Below are 23,006 nucleotides of genomic sequence, written 5' to 3' on the forward strand. Positions count from 1 at the left end.
GTCACACCCCCTGCCATCTCTCTCTCTTTTTTTTTTTTTTTTTTTTGAGGCGGAGTCTTGCTCTGTCGCCCAGGCTGGAGTACAATGGCATAATCTTGGCTCACTGCAACCTTCGCCTCCCGGGTTCAAGCATTATCCTCCCAAGTAGCTGGGATTGCAGGCGCGCACCACTACGCCCAGGTGATTTTTGTATTTTTAGTAGAGAGGTTTCACCATGTTGGTCAGGATGGTCTGGATCTCTCGACCTCGTGATCCGCCCGCCTTGGCCTCCCAAAGTGCTGGGATTAGAGGCGTGAGCCACCATGGCCGGCCTATCTCTACTTCTCACACAAACCTAGACGCCCTAGTGGGCACAGACATTCCCGCACAGTACACACCCTGCCCCACCCTCGGGTCCTCACACGCAGACACACGCTGACACAACCCCTCCACGGGTATCTCACAAGGACACGCGTTCCTGGGGTTCACTCAGCCCCTGACACACACACACACACACACTCTCTTAGCAGATCCTTACACACCCCCATGCTGCCTGGCACTGGTTAGTACACACACACACACACACACCCCGGGGCCCGTCTGGGAGGCACAGCCACCCCTGCACACACACAGCCCGGCCAGGAGCCCACCCCCAACCCAGCCCTCCATCATTAAGCTGTCACCAGCTGCCCCTCGGCCGCCTCCCCCTCACCCCACACCGCCTGTGCCCCCCTCCCCGCCGCGGCTAGGGGCCATGGGGGCGGGGGTCGAGCAGACACATGGAGAGCAGGACACACACACATGTGCCCACCATGTGGACGCTTGTAAAACGGTTGCCCCGGCAACAGCAACTTGAAAGACTTGGTTCTTCCTCTGGGGTTGGGGGCGGGGCCAAGGTGGGGGCGGGGCCAAGGTGGGGGGCGGGGCGGGACACAGGCTGTGGGGACGCGAGGATCCATTTCCAGCTACAGCCATTCCAGTCAGGGACACACACGCTGAAACACCCATACACGTGGACAGAGACCCCGTCGTACCTGGGGACACGGAGACCCTGCCTTGCTCAGGGCCAGCCCCGTGTGGTGACACCAGAAACACAGTTCCTTCCATCCTAACACCCTCCCAAATGACCCGCACACCCTCTGTCACCGACCCACACACTATCTCACCCCCTGTGACAGGCGGTGACAGACACCCTATCACACTCGCTGACCCACACCGAAGCCAGGAACTGAGGTGCACAGGGACACACGGGGCCCTCCGGGATTCCTCCACCCCCTATCCCAGAAAGGAACCCCAGGGACCAGGACCCTCCATTAAGAACATCCCTCTGTGAGGTAGGCATGGTGGCTCATGCCTGAAATCCCAGGGCTTTGGGAGCCTGAGGCAGGAGGATCAATGGAGGCCAGGAGTTCGAGACCAACCTGGGCAACATCTAGAGACCCCTACCTTTACAAAATAATTTTTTTTTTTCAAATTAGCCAGGCGTGGTGGTACACGCCTATATTTCCAGCTATTTGGGAGGCTGGGGCAGGATGACCCCAACCCAGGAGGTCAAGGCTGCAGTGAGCTATGATGGTACCACTGCACTCCAGCATGGGTGACAGAGCGAGACCCTGTCCCCCCCAAAAAAACTAAAAAACCAGTCCTCTGAATTCCACCCCTTTCCAAGAAACTGTCTGGGCTTGGCTGCCCGGGAGGCCAGGGAATTCAGAGGCTGGCTCTATTTGCAGGAAACACGGGTATTTACAATGCTTTATTTTTAAATCTTTTTTGTCCCAGACTTGGGCTGCCGCAGGGCGGGCCGGATATCGCCAAGTACTGAGCCTCTCTCTCTTCAAGTGCAGCCTGTGGGCAGGATCTGTGGTCTTCCCAGAGCCCAGATATGGGGAAACTGAGGCTCAGAGAGGAGCAGGAAGGCAACCGCAGGCACCTGACCTTTTTCTTTCTTTTTTCTCTTTCTTTCTTTCTTTCCTTCTTTCTTTCTCTCTCTCTCTCTCTTTCTTTCTCTCCCTTCCTTCCTTCCTTCCTTCCTTCTTTCTTTCTTTCTTTCTCTTTCTTTCCTTTCCTTTCCTTTTCTCTCTCTTTCTTTCTTTTCCTTCCTTCCCTCCCTCCTTTCTCTCTCTCTCTCCTTTCTTTCTTTCTTTCTTTCTTTCTTTCTTTCTTTCTTTCTTTCTTCTTTCTTCTTTCTTCTTCTTTCCTTCTTTCCTTCTTTCCTCTTTCCTTCTTTCCTCTTTCCTTCTTTCCTTCTTTCTTTCTTTCTTTCTTTCTTTCTTTCTTTCTTTCTTTCTTTCTACAGGGTCTCACTTTGTCCCCCAGGCTGGAGTGCAATGGCACCATCATAGCTCACTGCAGCCTCGACCTCCTAGGCTTCAGCAATCCTCCCACCTCAGCCTCCATGTAGCTGGGACTACAGATGTGCACCACTGCACCCAGTTAATTTCTTAATTTTTTAGAGAGATGGAATCTTGCTGTGTTGCCCAGGCTGGTCTCCAACTCCTGGGCTGAAGCGATCCTCCCATCTTGGCCTCCCAAAGCACCAGGATTACAAGCATGGGCCACTGTGTCTAGCTCAGACACCTGACCTCTTTGACTGATTCAAGCCTGCTGGCATCAGGATCAAGGCCGAGGCAGGGGTGGAACCATGCAGGGGTGGCTGAAAACCACGCCCCGAAGCCTGCCTGCCCTTTCTGGTGTTTGCTTGGAAATTAGTTCCACTCGTTTGCTGTCTCCTCAGACATCTCCCCCAGGTAACTCCTGGCAGCTCTTACCCCCACCTCCACCTGCTCTGTGCCCACTTGGTGGTTGTGAAATTCAGGGATCAGAGAGATCAAGCCGCTAACCTAAGGTCACAAGTAAGGAAAAAGCTGCAAAGTGGGGTTGGATGATGTACCGTGCTCCACCCCTGTCCTCCCGGGGGCTGGCCCCCTGCCCTCCCCGGGAGGCCACTGCTCCCAAAGGGAGTGATCTGTTCTCGGGTGGAGACTCCAGGGCAGAGGTTCTGGGAGGCCGGGGGCCGCTGGCCAAGACTCAGACTTGGCTGCTGGAGAAGTTTCCATCTTAGTGCCAGGAGTTGGGCCAAGTTCCGGGGGTTTGGGCTGCACCTCAAGACCCCCAGGGACCAGTCCTGTGGGGCTGAAGGTGGCTGGATGCCCACTGTGTCCCCTGGCTGGAGCACTGGCCATCCCTGCACACTGAGCACCACCACGGCCCCCATTGTGTTGGTGACTGAGCTTATGCGGCCTCAGTTTCCCCACCTGCCAAATGGCTCCCATGTTTGTTCTGTGCCCAGCACTGGGCACGCAATATTTCATCAGAGCCTTGGAGGTGGACGCTGTCATTCTCCCATGGAGAGGGAAAGGGACTTACCCAAGACAGCGGGGCAGCTCAGGGCTCCCCCAAAACGATGCTTTGGGGCTACTAATTCAACAAAGTCACTCTCGCCCCAGGCCAGACCATGCTGAGCACACACAAAGGCCTCAGCTCAGGCAGGACACAGAGCTGGAGACACACTCCTGGGCGGAGGTCAGGCTGGCCCAGAGCAAGGTCCCCAGCAGCTGGAGGAGGAGCCCACCAGGTGGGGATGGGACCCTGAAGGCCTGTGGGCGGCAGGAAGGGGCCGGCCTGTTTCAGGCAAGGATGGTAAAAACAGGGCCAGCAGCTGTCCCCACAGGGCCGTTTACAGCCACAGGTCAAGGGTCCGGTCCCTGGGGGCCTTAGGTCAGCAAGGTGGGAAAACCATCAGGCCAACCAAGGAGGCCAAGGCAGGGGAATGGGGACTGGGGAGCAAGCAAGGAGCTGGGCTGGGGTTGGGCGGTCTTGTGTGGTACACAGCAGCGGCTGAGCGGCTCTTCTCGAGAACTCACAGTGGCACCAACATTCATGCACAACCACACACAAACATACACACACACACACACACACACACAGAGTCCTACACAGGCCACAGCCACCAAGGTATGTACACAATCCCTCATGCACCCTCATAACACAACAGACACACAACCATGCAGACACACAATGGCACACACAGGCCTCCCCCAAGTCACGCATCCACGGCAGTCTGGCTCCCACACGCACACACACTCAGGGACACGCGCTCGCACCCGGCTCCCCCGCTCTCTACCACCTCCCACCCACCCACCCGCCTTGCCATCTCGCGTCCTTGGCCCGGGCTGCCCTAATCCTAGGCTCCTGTCCTGAAGCCAGGAGATAAGGAGCAGCTGCAGCCACAGATAAAGGAGTCGCAGCCACAAATCCGGGGCGGCCGCAGCAGCGTCGGGCACTGAGCCCGGGGCCGCACCTGCCCTGCCGCTGCCACCCCATCCGGCCTGGGCGAGAGGGCTGCAGAAAGGGCAAGAGGGGAACACAGAGTGGGGGAGAGACTGAGGAGCATGGAGGGAGGGGGAGCTAGAGAGAGGGAGAGATGCAGAGAAAAATTGGAGAGACATTCGAGAAGGTCACAGAGAGGAGGAAATACAGAAAGAACAAGAAATGTTTTCTGAGTTAGAAACAGGAAGAATAGGTTGGGCACACTGGCTCTTGTCTGTAATCCCAGCACTTTGGGAGGCTGAGGTGGGAGGATTGCTTGAACCCAAGAGTTTGAGACCAACCAGGACAGCATGATGAGACCCTATCTCTACAAAAAATACAGAAATTAGCCAGGCTTGGTGGTGGGCGCCTGCGGTCCCAGCGACTCAGGAGGCTGAGGCAGGAGGATTACTTGAGCCCAGGAAGTTGAGACTGCACTGAGCTGAGATCATGCCACTGCACTCCAGCCTGGATGGAAGAACAAGATCCTGTCTCTAAAAAGAAAGAGAGAAACAGTGGCCAGGCACGGTGGCTCACGCCTGTAATCCTAGCACTTTAGGAGGCCGAGGTGGGTGGATCACTTGAGGTCAGGAGTTTGAGACCAGTCTGGCCAATATGGTGAAATCTCATCTCTACTAAAACTATAAAAAATTAGCTGGGCGTGGTGGCGGGCACCTGTAAGCTCGGCTCCTTAGAAGGCTGAGGCAGGAGAATCGCTTAAACTCGGGAGGAGGAGGTTGCAGTGAGCCGAGATCGCACCACTGCACTCCACCCTGGGTGACAGAGCGAGACTCCGTCTCGAAAAATAGTAAAAGGAAGGAAGGAAGAAAGGGAGGGAGGAAGGAAGGGAGGGAGGGAGGGAGGGAGGGATAAGGGGGAGAGAGAGAGAAAAAGAGAGAAAGAAAGAACCAGCTGGCGACTGAACAAAAAACCACCAGTTGAGTCCGCAGGTCCTGCTCCACTGCTACCTGGGTGCCTCAGTCTCCCTACCTGCTCAGGGGCCCCAGGACCACTGACCTCCATCCTGCTTCCTCCAGGTTAGTCAAGGACGGTCCAGGCCTGGTCCGGGATTGGGGTGCATATTCCTCAATGTCCCCACACACTGTACAGTGACACCAATAGCTTGAGCCAGGGCCCTTGGGAAGCCCCCAGCTCCCTCCCCCAGCCTCAGTGAAGGTGGGATTCTCTAGAGCAGGATCTGTCGCCTTGTGCCTCAGTTTCCCCAGTCATGGTAAGACGCATTCACTCTGCAAGTGTCCACGGAACACCGCCTGTGTACCAGACCCTGTGCTGGGCGCTGGAGACACAAAGTGACTAAGCTAAGCCCGTTTCCCACACTCTCTGGGCTCATCATCCAGTGGGAAAGACGGGCACGTGGCCAGGCATCCCCAGTCCTGCTGGGGCCCTGATGGGGGGCCATTCAGAAAGCTGCAGAGCCCAAGCCAGGTGTGGTGGCTCAGGCCTGTAATCCCAGCACTTTGGGAGCCCGAGGTGGGCGGATCACTTGAGGCCAGGAGTTTGAGACCAGCCTGGCCAACATGGCGAAACCCCGTCTCTACTAAAAATACAAAAATTAGCTGGGTGTTGTGGCGCATGCCCGTAATCCCAGCTACTAGGGAAGCCGAGGCAGGAGAATCACTTGAACCCAGTAGGCAGAGGTTGCAGTGAGCTGAGACTGCACCACCGCATTCCAGCCTGGGCAACAGAGTGAGACTGTCTAAAAAAAAAAAAAGAAAGAAAGCCGCAGAGCCCAAAGTGGGTACTGAACCCACTCTGAGCAGGCAACAGTCAGGGAGGTGTTTTTTTTTTGAGACAGAGTCTAGCTCTGTCATTCAGACTGGAGTGCGGTGGCCCGATCTCAGCTCACTGTAGCCTCCACCTCCCGGGTTCAAGCGATCCTCATGCCTCAGCCTCCCAAGCAGCTGGGATTGCAGGGGTGTGCCACCATGCTCGGCTAATTTTTGTCGTGTGTGTGTGTGTGTGTGTGTGTGTGTTTGAGACGGAGTCTTGCTCTGTTGCCCAGGCTGGAGGGCAGTGGCATGATCTTGGCTCACCACAACCTCTGCCTCCCAGGTTCTAGCAATTCTCCTGCCTCAGCCTCCCAAGTAGCTAGGACTACAGGTGCGCACCAACATGCCTGGCTAATTTTTGTATTTTTAGTAGAGACAGGGTTTCACTATGTTGGCCAGGCTGGTCTCGAACTCCTGATCTCGTGATCTGCCCGCCTTGGCCTCCCAAAGTGCTGGGATTACAGGTTGAGCCACCACACCCAGCCTCCAACTCTTTTTTTTTTTTTTTTTTTCTTTTTTGAGAGGAAGTCTTGCTCTGTCACCCAGGCTGGAGTGCAATGGCATGATCTCGGCTCATTGCAACCTCCACCTCCCTGGTTGAAGGGATTCTCCCCTCTCAGCCTCTTGAGTAGCTGGGACTACAGGTGCGCACCACCACGCCCAGCTAATTTTTGTATTTTTAGTAGAGACAGAGTTTTGCCATGTTGGCCAGGTTGGTCTCGAACTCCTGACCTCATGATCCGCTCACCTCGACCTCCCAAAGTGCTGGGATGACAGGCATGAACCACCGTGCCTGGCTCCAGCCTCCAACTCTTTCTGCTTGATTGCATGAGGCCAGAAGTTCAAGACCACCCCGGGCAACACAGCAAGATCCCATCTATAGGAAAAATAGAAAATTTAGCCAGGCAAGGTGGCATGAGCCTGTAGTCCAAGTTACTTGGGAGGCTAAGACAGGAAGATCACTTAACCCTACGAGTTCGAGGCTGCAGTGAGCTATGATCCTGCCACCGCACTCCAGCCAGGGCCCTGTCTCTGAAAAAAAAAAAAAAAAAAGAAGAAGAAGAAAAAGAAGGCTTAGAATGGGGCCTAGTACACAGAAAGTGTTCAATAATTGTTCAGCTACTGGTAAACAATATTATACCACTACAATAATATAATAATGGCCAGGCGCAGTGGTTCACACCTGTAATCCCAGCACTTTGGGAGGCTGAAGCAGGCAGGTCACGAGGTCAGGAGTTCGAGACAAACCTGGCCAGCATGGTGAAACCCTGTCTTTACTAAAAATACAAAAAATTAGCCAAGCATAGTGGCACGTGCCTGTAATCTCAGCTACTCGTGAGGCTGAGGCAGGAGAATTGCTTGAACCCAGCAGGCAGAGGTTGCAGTGAGCCGAGATCGGGCCACTGCACACCAGCCTAGGTGACAGAGTGAGACGCTGTCTCAAAAATAATAATAACAATATAATAATAATAACAAATGATAATATATAATAGTAAACAGTTGATGTTATTTTATTCATATTAATATCATACTTGGCAATGGCCAATCCACAGTCCTCCTACAGGAAGCCTTCTGGGATTGCCTTACACTGAGGAGGTGGAGTTATTACAGGGCACAGCCAGGTAGGCCTGGGAGATCTCTTCTTCAAGGCTGAGGCCTAGAGAGAGGAGGCCATATTCCTGAGGTTGCCTTTTGTGGGCCTCAGTTTCCACCATGTGACAATTGTCTCCTCAAAACTGTCTGGGGTAGTGGTGACATGATGAGAAAGAAAAGTGGGAGAACCTCAGAGGGGAATGGATGGGCACCCCTGGAGGGAGGAGTACCCATCCCTGGATGGTGGACAAGCCCAGATGGACAAGAAGTCTCACCCCAGCCAGGCGCGGTGACTCACACCTGTAATCCCAGCACTTTGGGAGGTCAAGGCAGGCGGATTGCCTGAGGTCAGGAGTTCAAGACCCACCTGGCCAACATGGTGAAACCCTGTCTCTACTAAAATTACAAAAATTAGCTGCGCATGGTGGTGGGTGCCTGTAATCCTAGCTACTCGGGAGGCTGAGGCAGGAGAATGGCTTGAACCCAGGAGGCAGAGGTTGCAATGAGTTGAGATTGCGCCATTGCACTCCAGCCTGGCCGACAAGAGCGAGACTTAATCTAAAAAAAAAAAGTCTCACCTTGACTACTTTGGTTTCTTCTGGTTTTATTGATTTATTTTTAATTTTTATTATATATATATATAATTTTTTTTTATTTTTTAATTTGAGACAGGATCTCACTTTGTTGTCCAAGCTGGAGTGCAGTGGCACGATCTCAGCTCACTGCAACCTCTGCCTTTGGGGTTCAAGTGATTCTCATGCCTGGGCCACTCCAGTAGCTGGGATTACAGGCACCCACCACCACACCTGGCTAATTTTTGTGTAGTTTTAGTAGAGACAGGGTTTCAACATGTTGCCCAGGCTGGTCTTGAACTCCTGACCTCAAATGACTCAACTGCCTCGGTTTCCCAAAGTACTGGGACTACATGAGCCACCACACCTAGCCATTTAATTATTTTTAGAGATGGAGTCTCACTCTGTTGACCAGGCTGGAGTGCAGTGGCACAATCATAGCTCACTGCAGCATCGACCTCCCAGGCTCAAGCAATCCTCCTGCCTCAGCCTCCCGAGTAGATGTATCCACAGATGCATGCCACTATGCCCAGCTAGTTTTTCAATTTTTTTGCAGAGAAGGGGTCTCCTCTTTAAGTGGCCAAGGCTGCTGGTCCGGAACTCCTGGCCTCAAGCGATCCTCCTGTCTCCAAAGGATTAGGATTATAGCATTAAGCCAAGGTGCCCGGCCTTTTCCAGTTTTAGATTCCCGGGTTCCACCGTTGTGTTCCCAGATTGTCCTACAGAGGGCAGCCGAGGCCAGAGATGGAAGACAAAATGCCCGCTCTCCCCTCCACTTTCTCCCAGGTCTTAGAAAAGCATGTTCCAAGCCAGTTGTGGCCTCAGGGCAAATCCCTTCCCTCTTTGGGCCTCAGTTTCCCCATCTTTTTTTTTTTTTTTGAGACAGAGTCTCTCTCTGTCACCAGGCTGGAGTGTAGTCACGCGATCTTGGCTCACTGCAAGTTCCATCTCCCGTGTTCAAGTGATTCTCCTGCCTCAGCCTCGCAAGTAGCTGGGATTACAGGCGTGTGCCACCAAGCCCGGCTAATTTTTGTATTTTTAGTAGAGATGGGGTTTCACCATATTGGCCAGGATGGTCTTGATCTCTTGACCTCGTGATCCGCTGGCCTCACCTTCCCAAAGTGCTGGGATTACAGGCGTGAGCCACCGCACCCGGCCTAAGGGAGATACTTTTATCTGCCCCATTTTATTGATGAGGTGACTGGGGTATGAGAGAGGCTAAATGAGATGCCTAATGGTTCCAGCTGGTAAGTGGAGGGGCAGGGATTCTGGTTGAGTCCAGAGCCCCGAATTTCCTGTGCACACCAAACCTTCTCCAGGAATAGGGAGTTTAGGGGGCACAACAGGGCTTGGGGGGGACTCTGGCAAATGCTGAGTAGATCCAGCTTTCCTTGGCACACAGCCTTCTGTGGCTCTCATTTCACTCACATATGATGAAAGCCCAAGTCCTTCTCGAAGCTCACTGAGTCCTGCAAAACCCTCACCTTTTCACCTCCCTTCCCTGGCTTCCTCCTTCTCTCCCCCTTGGACTGTCTGCTCCAACCACATGGGCCTCCTCAATGTTCCTCCAACATGCCAGGACTTTTCCTCCTGCCTCAGAGCCTTTGCACTGGCTGTTCCCTCCACCTGGGACACTTTCCCTCTGATATCCCTACAACTCTCTCCCGCAGCTCTTCCAAATACTCTCAAACATTACCTTCCCCAGAAAGCCTTCCGTGGCCAGCCTATTAACAACTGCAACTGCAGCAGTGACCTGTAATTGCACCACTGTACTCCAGCCTGGGCAACAGAGCAAGATTCTATCTCAAAAAATAAATAAATCTATTTTTTAAATAAGTAAATAAATAAATTTAAATAAATAAACTCTGTCTCTCAAAAACAATTAAAATTTAGCTGGGCAGGGTGACTCAGGCCTGTAATCCCTGCATTTTGGGAGGCCAAGGCAGGCGCATCACTTGAGGCCAGGAGTTTAAGACCAACCTGCCCAACATGATGAAACCCCATCTGTACTAAAAATACAAAACTTAGCCAGGCATGGTAGTGGGTGTCTGTAAACCCAGCTACCTGGGAGGCTGAGGCAGGAGAATCGCTTGAACTGGAAAGATGGAGGTTGCAAAGAGTGGAGATCGCGCCACTGCACTCCAGCCTGGGCAACAGAGCCAGACTTCCTCTTACAAAAAAAAAAAAAAAAAAAGAAAGGCCGGGCGCGGTGGCTCACGCCTGTAATCCCAGCACTTTGGGAGGCTGAGGTGGCGGATCACGAGGTCAGGAGTTCAAGACCATCCTGGCTAACACAGTGAAACCCCGTCTCTACTAAAAATACAAAAAAATTAGCCGGTCGCGGTGGCGGTGCCTGTAGTCCCAGCTACTTGGGAGGCTGAGGCAGCAGAATGGCGTGAACCCGGGAGACAGAGCTTGCAGTGAGCCAAGATCGCGCCACTGCACTCCAGCCTGGGCGACGGAGCAAGACTGCGTCTCAAAAAAAAAAAAAAAAAAAAAAAATCCAACAGCCAAGGGTAGCATTCCAAATCCACCTTACTGCTTTATTACCTCCTCTCTTACGGTTTAATTTACTTATGTACAGTTGATTCTCGAACAACGCGGGTTTGAACTGCATCCAACCACTTATAAGTGGCCTTTAAAAAATAAAATACAGTTGGCCATCCGTATCCGTGGGTTCTTCAACCCCTACCAAATGCGGAGGCGGGATGGGAAACCTGAGGATACTAAGGGCGGATTTTTCCTACACAGGGATTCCGCTGGGCGACTGGGGAACTTGAGTATACGCAAATTTTGGTATACACGGTCTTGGAACCAATCCCCCAAATTCCGAGGAGTGTTGTATTTTTTGTCTGTGTTTCCAACTCCCAAGTGAGCTCTTAAAAGCAATGATTTCTCCGTTTTGTTTACTACCACACCCCCAGCATCTAGCACAGCATCTGGCATACAGACGCTCAACTAATTATTTGTTGAAACTAATGTCCTGCATAAAAGTAGTGTAATATACTTTTTTTTTTTTTTTGAGATGGAGTCTTGCTTTGTCGCCCAGGCTGGAGTGAAGTGGCCCGATCTTGGCTCACCGTAACCTCCGCCTCCCGTGTTCAAGCAATTCTCCTGCCTCAGCCTCCTGAGTAGCTGGGATTACAGGCGCCCGCCACCACGCCTGGCTAATTTTTGTATTTTTAGTAGAGATGGGGTTTTGCCATGTTGGCCAGGCTGGTCTCGAACTCCTGACCTCAGGTGATCTGCCTGCCTCCGCCTCCCAAAGTGCTGGGATTACAGGCGTGAGCCACCGCACCTGGCCTTATTTATTTATTTATCTGGAGGCAGAGTCTCGCTCTGTCACTCAAGCTGGAGTGCAATGGTGTGATTTCAGCTCACTGCAACCTCCACCTCCCTGGTTCAAGTGATTTTCCTGCCTCAGCCTCCCAAGTAGCTGGGATTACAGGCATGTGCCACCATGCCAGCTAATTTTTTATATTTTTAGTAGAGATGGGGTTTCGCCACATTGGCTAGGCTGGTCTCAAACTCCTGACCTCAGGTGATTTGCCCGCCTCGGCTTCCCAAAGTGCTGGGATTACAGGTGTGAGCCACCGCGCCCGACCCCTAATTTACATTTTTAAAAACCCTAGTAGGGGCTGGGAACCATGGCTCACGCCTGTAATCCCAACGCTTGGGAGGCCAAAGTAGGAGAATCGCTTGAGCCCAAGAGTTCGAGTTCAGCCTGGGCAACCTGGCGAAACGTCGTCTCTACAGAAAATTTAAAAATTAGCCAGGCCTATTGGTGCATGTCTGTAGACGCAGCTACTCGGGAGGCTGAAGTGGGAGGATCGCTTGAGCCCAGGACGAGGCTGCAGTGAGTCGTGATCGTACCACTGCACTCCAGCCTGGGCGACAGAACGAGACCGTTTCAAACAGAATAAAGACAAAACCCCCAAATCACCCTAACAAGCAGGACTCATGACTCCTGAAGCTGATTGCAGTTCAGTTTGCCAGCGGCCACGCTCTAGTTTATATAGGATCTGAGGCTCCACCCATGTACAGGCACCGCCCTCCCGTTGCGTCACGAGCGCGCAATGGCGTCATTGGAACGACATGAGCATGCGCACTTCCCCAGCACAAGCAGGGAACACACGCGTGACCCGGAAGGCCTTCCCGCCACACTCCAGAACGGGCGTGAGGGGCGCCGATGGCGGAGGGAACGGCGGAGGCCCCTCTAGAGAACGGTGGTGGCGGCGACTCAGGAGCCGGAGCGTTGGAACGGGGAGTGGCGCCCATTAAGCCTCAGTGAGTCGCCGGGGCAGGAGGGAAGTTCAAGGGCCCTTTCCGGCACCCATAGCGTGGCCCGAGCTGTGCATGCCGGGAAATTAGGCAGCGGCTAAGGGCGAGAAGCCATCGGTTCTTCATTCCGGACCGTTCTTCCGCCTGCAGCGTGGTCAGCGGAGGTATCTGAGATCATGCACGTTGGGGACCGTCACATGCTCGAAGGACACCACGTGCATGCTAGGGCAGGTGGGATTTGAGGCCAGGCCCGCGGTGCATACTGGGGATTGTAGTCCCTGCATATGGACATACGGCGCATGTGCTCCGCTAGCGGCGGGTACTGGCGGATCCTGGGTTTGAAGTGAGTGCCGTGTTGCGTGCTGGGGCTTGCGGTGTTTGAAGGGCCGAAAGGCGTGCAGGGAAATGTGGCGGCTTAGACTCCGCCTCAAAGCATGCTGGGAATTGTAGTTTTTCTTAGCCTAACATGCGCAGGGACGTTCTTGACTGTATCTGATAATAGTTTCGCGCAACACTTTGGACGGTGAGGACCCAGGGACGAAATAGATCTTTTTTGAGGCCCTGAGGGGCTCCCAGGCTGGGAGCTGGCTGGTTCTTAGGTAGTGAGCTCCCCATCAGCAGAAGGATTTAAGCACGGGCAAGTGTTTCTAGCCTCCTTTCCCTAGTGTTTATTGACTCTATGTTTAGAGGGGTTTCCTTTCCCTTTCTGTCGGCAGATACCTCACCACCAAGGAGCAGTTTCACCAATTCCTGGAAGCCAAAGGGCAGGAGAAGCCTTGCCGGGAAACCGAGGTAGGAGACTCAGCTGGCAATGACCTGGCTGAGCCTGAGGCTAAGCGGATCCGATTGGAGGATGGACAGACGGAGGACGGGCAGACGGAGGAGGCAGCAGAGCCCAGGGAGCAGCCGCAGACTCAGAAGAGGGCCCGGGGACAAAACAAGGGCCGGCCTCATGTGAAGCCCACACACTACGACAAGAACAGGCTGTGCCCCTCCCTGATCCAGGCGAGTGCGGCCCCGTGAGCATTCCTGCCGGGGCAGGCAGGAGCAGGGTGTGTTTCCTGCCGGTGGGTAATTGTTAGAAAGCTCCTGGGCCTTCAGCAGTGAGCAGTGAGCTTGCTCTGATGCCATTCCGTCTTCATCCTCCTCGGGATATATTGTAGGGCTTGTCATTGTTCTTATCCTACCAATGGAGACGCAGAGGCACAGTGAGGTGCCTGACTTGCTCAGGCACACAGAGCCAGGAGGGGTGACCTAGAGTTTGAACCCCTGACTGCTGGACTGCCCCGGGGTCTCCCTGTACTCCCTCACTCCTTCCCTGTTTCCCCAGCAGGAGTCGGCTGCTAAGTGTTTCTTCGGCGATCGCTGCCGCTTCCTGCACGACGTGGGGCGCTACCTGGAGACCAAGCCGGCCGACCTGGGCCCCCGCTGTGTGCTCTTCGAGACCTTCGGCCGGTGCCCCTACGGCGTGACCTGCCGCTTCGCTGGGGCCCATCTGGGGCCCGAGGGACAGAACCTGGTGCAGGAGGAGTTAGCGGCCCGCGGGGCCCAGCCCCCGCCCGTCCGCAACGGCCTGGACAAAGCCCTGCAGCAGCAGCTGCGGAAGCGCGAGGTCCGCTTTGAGCGAGCTGAGCTGGCCCTGCGCCGGTTCAGCCAGGGCCAGCCGCCGGGCCCCACACCTGCTGCTGCTGTACCCGAGGGCACGATAGCCAAGGGTGCTCCCAGGCAGGACAACTGTGGCGCCCAGCAGGTCCCCACGGGGCTGGGCACTAGCACCCCTCCTAGCAGCCCCGTGCGGACCTGCGGGCCCCTGACGGATGAAGACGTGGTCAGGCTGCGGCCCTGTGAGAAGAAGCGGGTACGTGTTGAGGACAATGTCAGTAGCAGACCTGTCCATCTGGTGTGCATCTATTAGGCACCAGCTGTGTCCACGTTCCTGTTCTAGCTCCCTGGGAGTCAGAGGCTGTGCCTTGAAGGAGCTCCCAGCTGAGTCTCCCTCTCTGTGCTCTGTTCTGGGCCTAGCCTTCAGGAGGTCCCACTCTGGTGGTGACAGAAAGAGCTGGACAGGGCCTTTCTGTCCAGATTACAAGCGGTGGCTCACACTTGTAATCCCAACACTTTGGGAGGCTGAGGCAGGCAGATTATTTGAGGTCGGGAGTTCAAGACCAGCCTAGCCATCATGGTGAAACCCCCGTCTCTACTAAAAATACAAAAATTAGCCAGGCATAGTGGCGGGTGCCTGTGTAATTCAAGCTACTCAGGAGGCTGAGGCAGGAGAATCGCTTGAACCCAGGAGGCGGATGTTGCAGTGAGCCAAGATTGTGCCACTGCACTCCAGCCTGGGCAACAGAGCAAGACTGCATCTGGAAAGAGAAAAAAAAAAAAAAAAGCTGGGCACACTCTGAGTCCCACAGGGTCAGGGTTGGGTAGCGGGGGACAATATGGAAGGCTTCCTGGAAGAGGGGGGCATTGCAACTGGGTTTGGATGGTTAAGTAGAAGCTTTGCAGTGGAGGAGACGATGAGGAAAACATTCCTGAGGAAGGGATTGATTGGCACATGCAGAGGCCCAGGAAAGCAGTCAGGCCATTGGGGCCAGGGCCAAGTGTGTCCTAGACTGTGGGGAGAAGGGAGGTCCCGGGCCTCAGCAGCTGGGGTGGAGGCCCAGGCTTCACTTGTATTTTTTTTCCCTCCAGCTGGACATCCGTGGCAAACTTTACCTGGCCCCCCTCACCACGGTAGGACCTGGGTCAGGTGGCTGCTGGGGTGGCAGGTGACCGTGTGGCCATTCCAGCAGGGCTTAGTGTCTCCCCACCTGCTGGATTGGGGGGCTGGGGCGCATATTCAGGATCTGGCTGTGTGTGTGTGTATGCGTGTGTTTGTGTATGTGTGTCTGTGCATGGTGTGTGTGCGCGTGTATGTGTGTTTGTGTATGCGTGTATCTGTGTGTGTGGTGTGTGTAGGTGTGTGCGTGCGTGCACGCACGAGCGTATGTGTCTCCTGCTCCCCCCTCAGTGTGGGAACCTGCCCTTCCGGCGGATCTGCAAGCGCTTCGGGGCGGACGTGACATGCGGAGAGATGGCCGTCTGCACCAACCTGCTGCAGGGCCAGATGTCCGAGTGGGCCCTGCTCAAACGCCACCAGTGCGAAGACATCTTTGGTGTCCAGGTCAGTGCCCGCCCCGAGGGAGGGAGCGCGGAGGGGCCCTCGGCTGCGCTGTCTCAGAGCCAGGTTCCAGGTCTGCCCTGGTTGCCTCCTCGACCCCCTGGCCTCAGCTGTGGAGTGGGGGTGTTGCCCTGATCCACCTCTGGGGACCAATGGCCGTGGCCGGGGACCGGTGCCTTGCAGACAGACCTTGGCTCCTTCCAGGGAGGGCCTGAGAGAGGAGACTGCTGGCTCAGGGCCCCCCAGTGGGGAGGGAACAGCCAAGTGGGGACAGTTGAGACTCCCCCCTCACCCCCCATTCTGCCGCTGCCTACCGACAGCTGGAGGGCGCCTTCCCTGACACCATGACCAAGTGTGCCGAGCTGCTGAGCCGCACCGTGGAGGTGGACTTTGTGGACATCAACGTCGGCTGCCCCATCGACCTCGTGTACAAGAAGGTGGTGGCCTCGGACGTGTGCCTTGGTGTCCCCATCTGGCAGGGAGGCACTGGGCCAGCCGGCGATGTCGTGGGTGAAGGGTCAGGGTTTTGGTTTTGGGGCCCAGTGTGGCCCTGGAGCCCCTTCCTTTCCTACGGGTTGGCATCTCCTGGTGGGGGCCTCCAGGCAGCAGGGGTGAGGGGGCTTGGGGTGGCCCGGGTCCTGCCCTCCCTCCACCCGCCTGTCTCTTCCAGGGCGGGGGCTGTGCACTCATGAATCGCTCGACCAAGTTCCAGCAGATCGTTCGTGGCATGAACCAGGTATGACCAGCCACATTCCCACATTGGCTCCCAAACAACTCCCCCAGGCCCTGCCTCCCACCACCTCCCACCACCTCCCACCGTCTCCCACCGTCTCCCACCACCTCCCACCGTCTCCCACCACCTCCCACCGTCTCCCACCACCTCCCACCGTCTCCCACCGTCTCCCACCACCTCCCACCGTCTCCCACCACCTCCCACCGTCTCCCACCACCTCCCACCACCTCCCACCGTCTCCCACCGTCTCCCACCACCTCCCACCGTCTCCCACCGTCTCCCACCACCTCCCACCGTCTCCCACCACCTCCCACCGTCTCCCACCACCTCCCACCGTCTCCCACCGTCTCCCACCACCTCCCACCGTCTCCCACCACCTCCCACCGTCTCCCACCGTCTCCCACCACCTCCCACCACCGCCCACCGTCTCCCACCACCTCCCACCATCTCTCACCACCTCCCATTCCACTGTCTCCCACCACCTCCCATCACCTCCCACCACCTCCCACCATCTCCCACTACCTCCTACCACATTCCACCATCTCCCAGTGTCTCCCACCACCTCCCACCGTCTCCCACCACCCCCCACCGTCTCCCACCACCCCCCACCGTCTCCCACCACCTCCCACCGTCTCCCACCGTCTCCCACCACCCCCCACCGTCTCCCACCACCCCCCACCGTCTCCCACCACCCCCCACCGTCTCCCACCACCTCCCACCGTCTCCCACCACCTCCCACCACATTCCACCGTCTCCCAGTGTCTCCCATCACCTCCCACCTCCCACCGTCTCCCACCACCTCCCACCATCTCCCATCACCTCCCACCACCTCCCACCATCTCCCACTACCTCCTACCACATTCCACCGTCTCCCACCATCTCCCACCACCTCCCACCACCTCCCACCGTCTCCCACCATCTCCCACCGTCTCCCACCACCTCCCACCACATTCCACCGTCTCCCAGTGTCTCCCATCACCTCCCACCACCTCCCACCGTCTCCCACCACCTCCCACCATCTCCCATCACCTCCCACCATCTCCCACCACATTCCACCGTCTCCCAGTGTCTCCCATCACCTCCCACCATCTCTCACCACCTCCCACCGCCTCCCACCATCTCCCACTATCTTCCACCACCTCCCACCACATTCTACCATCTCCCAATGTCTCCCACCACCTCCCACCGTCTCCCACCATCTCCCATCACCTCCCAGTGTCTCCCACAACCCCCCACCACATCCCACCGTCTCCCACCACCTCCCACCATCCTGTAGGTGTTGGACGTGCCACTGACTGTGAAGATCCGCACAGGCGTCCAGGAGCGTGTGAACCTGGCGCACCGCCTGCTGCCCGAGCTGCGGGACTGGGGCGTGGCACTCGTCACGGTGGGTCTTGGGACACCTCGGGCATCAGGGTCTCGGGGTCGACCCCGCGTCCCTTCCTAACGGCTCCTCTCCTCCCATCCCTCCCTCTTCACCTCCACACCTCCCTCTGTCTCCGTCTCTGTCTTTCTCTGTCCCTCTCAGCCTGGCTCTCTCGGTCTCTTTCTCTCTGCGTCTCACTCTCTGCCTCCTACCCTGCGTGGCGGCTTCTCCCCCAGCTCCACGGCCGCTCTCGGGAGCAGCGCTACACCAAGCTAGCAGACTGGCAGTACATCGAGGAGTGTGTGAAGGCCGCCAGCCCCATGCCCCTGTTCGGTGGGTGCCCCGGGAAGCCTCCTCCCTCTCCTCTACCACCCTCGGTCCCTCTGGGCTGTTCACCTTCCCACCTGGGGCCCCCTCCTACCACCCTGATGGGGGCCACTGGGTCAGCCAAGACTGAAGGACTGGTGGGGAGACCCCCAGGGTCCCACCTGCCCATGTCTCCCTGAGACCCTAGCCTCTGTCTTCTCAGGAAATGGGGACATCTTGTCATTTGAGGATGCCAACCATGCCATGCAGACTGGTGTCGCTGGGATCATGATTGCCCGGTAAGTGCCCAGGGATGTTACAGAGATGCAGCTCCATCTTCATGCACAGCAGCAGTGCCCCAAACCCGACACGCCGTCACCCACCCCTGCTCAGTGGCGCGCTGTTGGTCCCAAGTTGGGAGGGGCAGAGCGCGATGTTAGGAGCTGCAGCTGTGTTGTGGCAGAGAGGACTGAAAATTGCTGCTGCCATGGGATCTGATTATGGTGGGTTGAAAGTCCTGGGCTTTGGCCAGGTGTGCTGGCTCACCCCTGTAATCCCAGTACATTGGGAGGCCGAGGCAGGCCGATTATTTGAGGTCAGAAGTTCAAGACCAGCCTGGCCAACATGGTGAAACCCCATCTCTACTAAAAATACAAAAATTAGCCAGGTGTGGTAGTACACGCCTGTAATCTCAACTACTAGGGAGACTGAGGCAGAATTGCTTAAACCTGGGAGATGGAGGTTGTACAGTGAGCCGAGGTCTTATCACTGCACTCCAGCCTGGGCAACAGAGCCAGACTCTGTCTAAAAAAAAAAGAAAAGTCCTGGGCTTTGAAGGTTGTGTGCACACAGCCGGGAGGCTTCCTAGGCTTTGTAGGTTTTGTGGTCTGGGCCCCGGCTCAGGCCAGGCCATGGAAGCAGGGGCCACATGGTCCCAGGCAGGCTGGTGGCTGGGCCCACTGATCGTCGCCCGTCCCACAGTGGCGCCCTGCTCAAGCCGTGGTTATTCACGGAGATCAAGGAGCAGCGGCACTGGGACATCTCGTCGTCCGAGCGCCTGGACATCCTGCGGGACTTTACCAGCTACGGCCTGGAGCACTGGGGCTCAGACACGCAGGGTGTGGAGAAGACCCGACGCTTCCTGCTCGAGTGGCTGTCCTTCCTGTGCCGGTGGGCACCGGGGCTGGCTGGGGTGGGTGGCGCATGGGCCGCGGCTGGCTAGGGCTGACTCAAGCCTGTTCTGGTGCCTACCCGCCTGCCTGCAGGTACGTGCCCGTGGGGCTGCTGGAACGGCTCCCACAGAGGATCAACGAGCGGCCGCCCTACTACCTGGGCCGCGACTACCTGGAGACGCTGATGGCCAGCCAGAAGGCCGCCGACTGGATCCGCATCAGGTGCCTGGGTGGGCCGGAGTTGCAGGGCTGGAGTCGGGGCCCTGGGTCATGGAGGGTGCTTTGCAGGCCCTGGACCTGACCTTGCTTTCCACCTGCCCTCCCACAGTGAGATGCTCCTTGGACCAGTGCCCCCCAACTTCGTCTTCTTGCCGAAGCACAAGGCCAACGCATACAAGTAGCCTCGGGCTTTCCCAGGGGCACCGTGGGGCGAGGAGAGTACAATAAATTTTATTCTTTTAAAATCTAGGCCTTTCTGTGACCCTGAAGCAGCCCCTCCTTGGCCCCCATCTTCCCCAAACCTCCTGGCCGCCTCCATGGGCCCTGCCCCAAGCTGGGTGCTGCTCGTGCCCAGAGAGGCCTTGATCCCCAAGAAGGTAGCGGGCGCAGGACCCAGGGAGCCTCAGCCTGCATGCCCGTGGGGATCAGGGCAGCCTTTCTGGAGGAGGCACCCTCAAAGCTGTTAGGGGGTGTTGCTGGAAGAGGCGAAGGCCTGGCCCAGAGTCCTCCCTCCCCTGGTGATGACTGTCTCTGCCACCGTCTGCCCCTGCCCAGCCCTGACACCCAGAACCCCAACCAGTGGGTGGGCTGCAGGCTGGAACCCGCTGCCCCGAGTAACCAGGCAAACAGAACCCCGCCGGGTTCTCGGCCTCTTCTCTGGTTGGGCCACCTGTGCTCCTACTGCCACCCTCCTGGCCTGTCTGGGCTGGGTCCCCCATTGCCCCATGCAGCACCCCAAACCCTTCTATGTCCCTGCAGCTCCCCAGGAAGGTTTCAGCCTCCAGAGTCTGGAGGGGGCTGAGGCACTGGGCAGCCAGCCCACTCCCACCTGCACCGAGCCGCCTCCTGCCGTGGGTACGATAGGGTGGGCAGGGGCACCTGTTAGGGAGGGCTCAGGGGCCCACCCGCCTAAGGGCCCCACCCACCCGGGCACCTTTGTCCACAGGCTCCTTGAACCTCTACCATCCCCCAGACCCAGAGAAAGAGGTGTTTCCGGCCCCTCCAGCAGGTACCGGCCTCCCCTGAACCCTTGATGAGGCTGGGAGTGGGTTTGAGTGTGCAGGCCCATCTCGCCCCTGCCCTGTCCCTAGGTGGGGGCCTGAAGGCCTGGCCTCTGCTCCCCTGCTTCACACAGGCCCCCCAGATGAGCCCCAAAGACGAGCTCTGTGTTATCCATCACCCAGCCAGGGCCCCAAAGCAATACCTATGTCGTCCCCCAAAGGGGCCCCCCAGTGGCAAGGTTCTCGTGGCATCCCCCAGACAGGCCCCCAGGCTTGAGTGGGGCCCCTCAGGCAGCGGCTGCTCTCAGGCCACCTGCCTGCTGCCCACAGGTTTCCAGATGGCCCCGTGTGGGTGCTTCTTCGACCCCCGCATCTATCGGATTGAGTGGACCACCCCTGACCTGGGCCAGTCGGCCCTGTACAAGCTGGCGGCAAGCAGCGGCGGGCCAGTGGGGGGCCCCTCTGCCCCAGGCAGCTACCTCCTGGAGCCGCAGCCCTACCTCAAGGCCCCGGGGCTGCCCCCATACCCCCACTACCAGCCGGCACCGGGGGGGCCCCAGTTCCTCTTGCCCTACTTCCCGCCTGAGGGCCCCGGGCCAGAGGCTCTGGGCTTTGTGGGGGACGCAGGACCCGCCGCCTTCATGGAGCTGCCCCTACCGCCACTGGAGGAAGGCCCGGCCCCGCCACCCCCTCCACCTCCCAAGGAGAACAAGCCACCTGTACTCATCACGCTGCCTGCAGAGCCCACGTTGCCCCCAGACGCCTACAGCCACCTCCAGGGCCACCTCGGCCCCTTCCCTGGGCCCGAACCCCTGGCCTTCCCCGCCAAGGAGCTACAGGGCGGCGGGGCCCGACCTGGGGTGCCCCTGTACCCACCAGGCCTCAGCGAGCTCAAGGTGGCTGAGGCCAAGGAGGGGGCCCTCCTGGGAGCAGGCGAGGCCAAGGCCCCTGAGGCGGCCAGAGCTTTGGCACTGCCTGACAAGGTTCTGCTGGAGGACGCCATGAAGCTCTTCGACTGTCTGCCAGGCGCCACTGAGCCTGAGGGTACCCTGTGCGAGGTCCCCGGGCCGGCCCTGCCTGACAGCAGTGGTGGGAACTCAGCCGATGACATCCGCTCGCTGCGCCTGCCCGAGGAGCTGCTGTCCTTCGACTACAGCGTGCCTGAGATCCTGGACACCGTGTCCAACGTCGACTACTTCTTCAACTTCAAGGCGCTCAACGAGGAGCAACCGCCCCACCCGGGGGCCCCTGCCGCCAACACCCCAGCCCCCAGTGTGCCCGGCAAGAGAAAGGCCTCGACGGCCAAGAAGGGAAAGCCGGGAGGGAAGACCAGGCAGCCGGCAGGCCCAGCCAGCGCCACTTCCCCGGGGCCCAGGCAGGACCTGGGAGCTACCCCCCATTAAAGCACATTTGACCTTTCAGCTCCATGTCCACGTGGTGGCCTTGGGGATGGGGAGGGGGCTGGAGGTGCACACCTGGCCCCTCACCCCGTCATCCCACGGACTGGCAAGGCAGCGCCCCCGGCCTCACAGGCCTCCAGAGCCTAGCAGGGGAACCCCGGAATCATAGGACACCCTAAACCCCTTGAGTCCCAGCCCTGGAAGATCAGACTCCACTGGCAGAGGCAGGGGCCTCCTGGGGCACGGGGGAGCTGACCTCCAGACTCGACGCGTTCTAAGGATTTTCACCCCTTTGGTGGGGAAAAGCAAGGCTGCCCAGAGAGGGGCAGGAACTTCCCTGGAGACACACAGCTATCAGGGCAGGGCTTGAGGAGCAGCCTTCAGATCTCCACCCAGCCGCCTCCTGTCCTCAGGAAGCCACAGCCATCGCAGGGAGGGCGGGAAGGGCCACGCTCTTGTTCAGACGGACAGGTGGGCGCAGGGGCTTGACCTGATGTGTGAGGGTGGGGGCTGGGGCAGGGATAGGGAGACTGCCCACGCGTGAAGGAGTGGGGAGCACACAGCACCCAGGGGACCTGGCATGTGCACCCGAGATGGAGACAGGAGACAGCACCTGGAGCCCAGGAGAGGGTCAGGGGCCCCAGCGGGCCACACTTTTGGGTCCAGGGTGGCAGGGACAGCCCCGCTACTGGTTACAAAATGGGATGGGCCCAGCCTCATAAGAATAACCTCCGGGTGCTGGTTCCTGTCACCGCTCACCCACATCAGGGTCTCGAGAGCCCTCCTGTGGGTCCAGGCAGTGGCCACCTGTACCCTCCTCGCCTGAAACGTTCATGGTGGCCCTGGAGAGGCTGACCCCGTTTCCCTAGGGACACGTAAGGAAACAGGAGGCCGAGTGCCATCCAGCACCTCCTGGGATGAGGACACCCCTCTGGGATGGGAACTTTCAGCCTACCCCTTCCCCAGGCTGTGGGCTGGATCTCCTGGGCCTCTGGAGTCTGCTGGGGGAGCCCCTGGGAAGCTCACCTAGAGTCCAGGAGGCTGGTGGGTGTTTGGAGGCAGAGTAGAGACCATGGTCCCCGCTCTGTGCAGGGCACTGGGCCTCCTGCTGTCTGGAGCTACT

The 23,006-nt window shown here is 57.7% G+C and overlaps 2 protein-coding genes across 3 annotated transcripts; both read left to right on the forward strand.

The window, feature by feature from the left end:
• The first annotated feature begins 12,334 nt into the window (after window positions 1–12,334).
• Window positions 12,335–19,870, forward strand: DUS3L (dihydrouridine synthase 3 like). 2 transcript variants are annotated; one of them, XM_010367205.2, is made up of 13 exons: window positions 12,335–12,529; window positions 13,240–13,528; window positions 13,857–14,381; window positions 15,218–15,259; window positions 15,537–15,689; window positions 16,007–16,123; window positions 16,357–16,422; window positions 17,696–17,806; window positions 18,022–18,118; window positions 18,315–18,390; window positions 19,073–19,261; window positions 19,357–19,485; window positions 19,592–19,727. In XM_010367205.2, exons 1-13 carry the CDS (start codon window positions 12,432–12,434, stop codon window positions 19,662–19,664), a joined length of 1,965 nt encoding a protein of 654 aa, XP_010365507.2. In that variant the 5' UTR covers window positions 12,335–12,431; the 3' UTR covers window positions 19,665–19,727. The 2 variants fall into 2 exon arrangements, with proteins under 2 accessions (XP_010365507.2, XP_030792406.1); XM_030936546.1 differs by having other exon boundaries at window positions 12,361–12,529; window positions 13,240–13,315; window positions 19,592–19,870.
• Window positions 19,871–19,974: 104 nt separating this feature from the next.
• Window positions 19,975–21,904, forward strand: PRR22 (proline rich 22). The gene is made up of 3 exons (XM_010367204.2): window positions 19,975–20,337; window positions 20,429–20,491; window positions 20,814–21,904. Exons 1-3 carry the CDS (start codon window positions 20,004–20,006, stop codon window positions 21,884–21,886), a joined length of 1,470 nt encoding a protein of 489 aa, XP_010365506.2. The 5' UTR covers window positions 19,975–20,003; the 3' UTR covers window positions 21,887–21,904.
• The last annotated feature ends 1,102 nt before the right edge of the window (window positions 21,905–23,006 follow it).

Source organism: Rhinopithecus roxellana, chromosome 8 (assembly GCF_007565055.1).
Source record: "Rhinopithecus roxellana isolate Shanxi Qingling chromosome 8, ASM756505v1, whole genome shotgun sequence".
Classification (NCBI taxonomy): domain Eukaryota; kingdom Metazoa; phylum Chordata; class Mammalia; order Primates; family Cercopithecidae; genus Rhinopithecus; species Rhinopithecus roxellana.

Coding starts and splice junctions, on each gene's coding strand:
- DUS3L (XM_010367205.2), top strand. CDS start 12,432: ATGGCGGAGGGAACGGCGGAGGCCCCTCTAGAGAACGGTGGTGGCGGC. Junction 15,690..16,006: donor AAGACATCTTTGGTGTCCAG/GTCAGTGCCCGC, acceptor GCCTACCGACAG/CTGGAGGGCGCCTTCCCTGA. Junction 19,486..19,591: donor GCCGACTGGATCCGCATCAG/GTGCCTGGGTGG, acceptor GCCCTCCCACAG/TGAGATGCTCCTTGGACCAG.
- PRR22 (XM_010367204.2), top strand. CDS start 20,004: ATGACTGTCTCTGCCACCGTCTGCCCCTGCCCAGCCCTGACACCCAGA. Junction 20,338..20,428: donor CGAGCCGCCTCCTGCCGTGG/GTACGATAGGGT, acceptor CTTTGTCCACAG/GCTCCTTGAACCTCTACCAT. Junction 20,492..20,813: donor GTTTCCGGCCCCTCCAGCAG/GTACCGGCCTCC, acceptor TGCTGCCCACAG/GTTTCCAGATGGCCCCGTGT.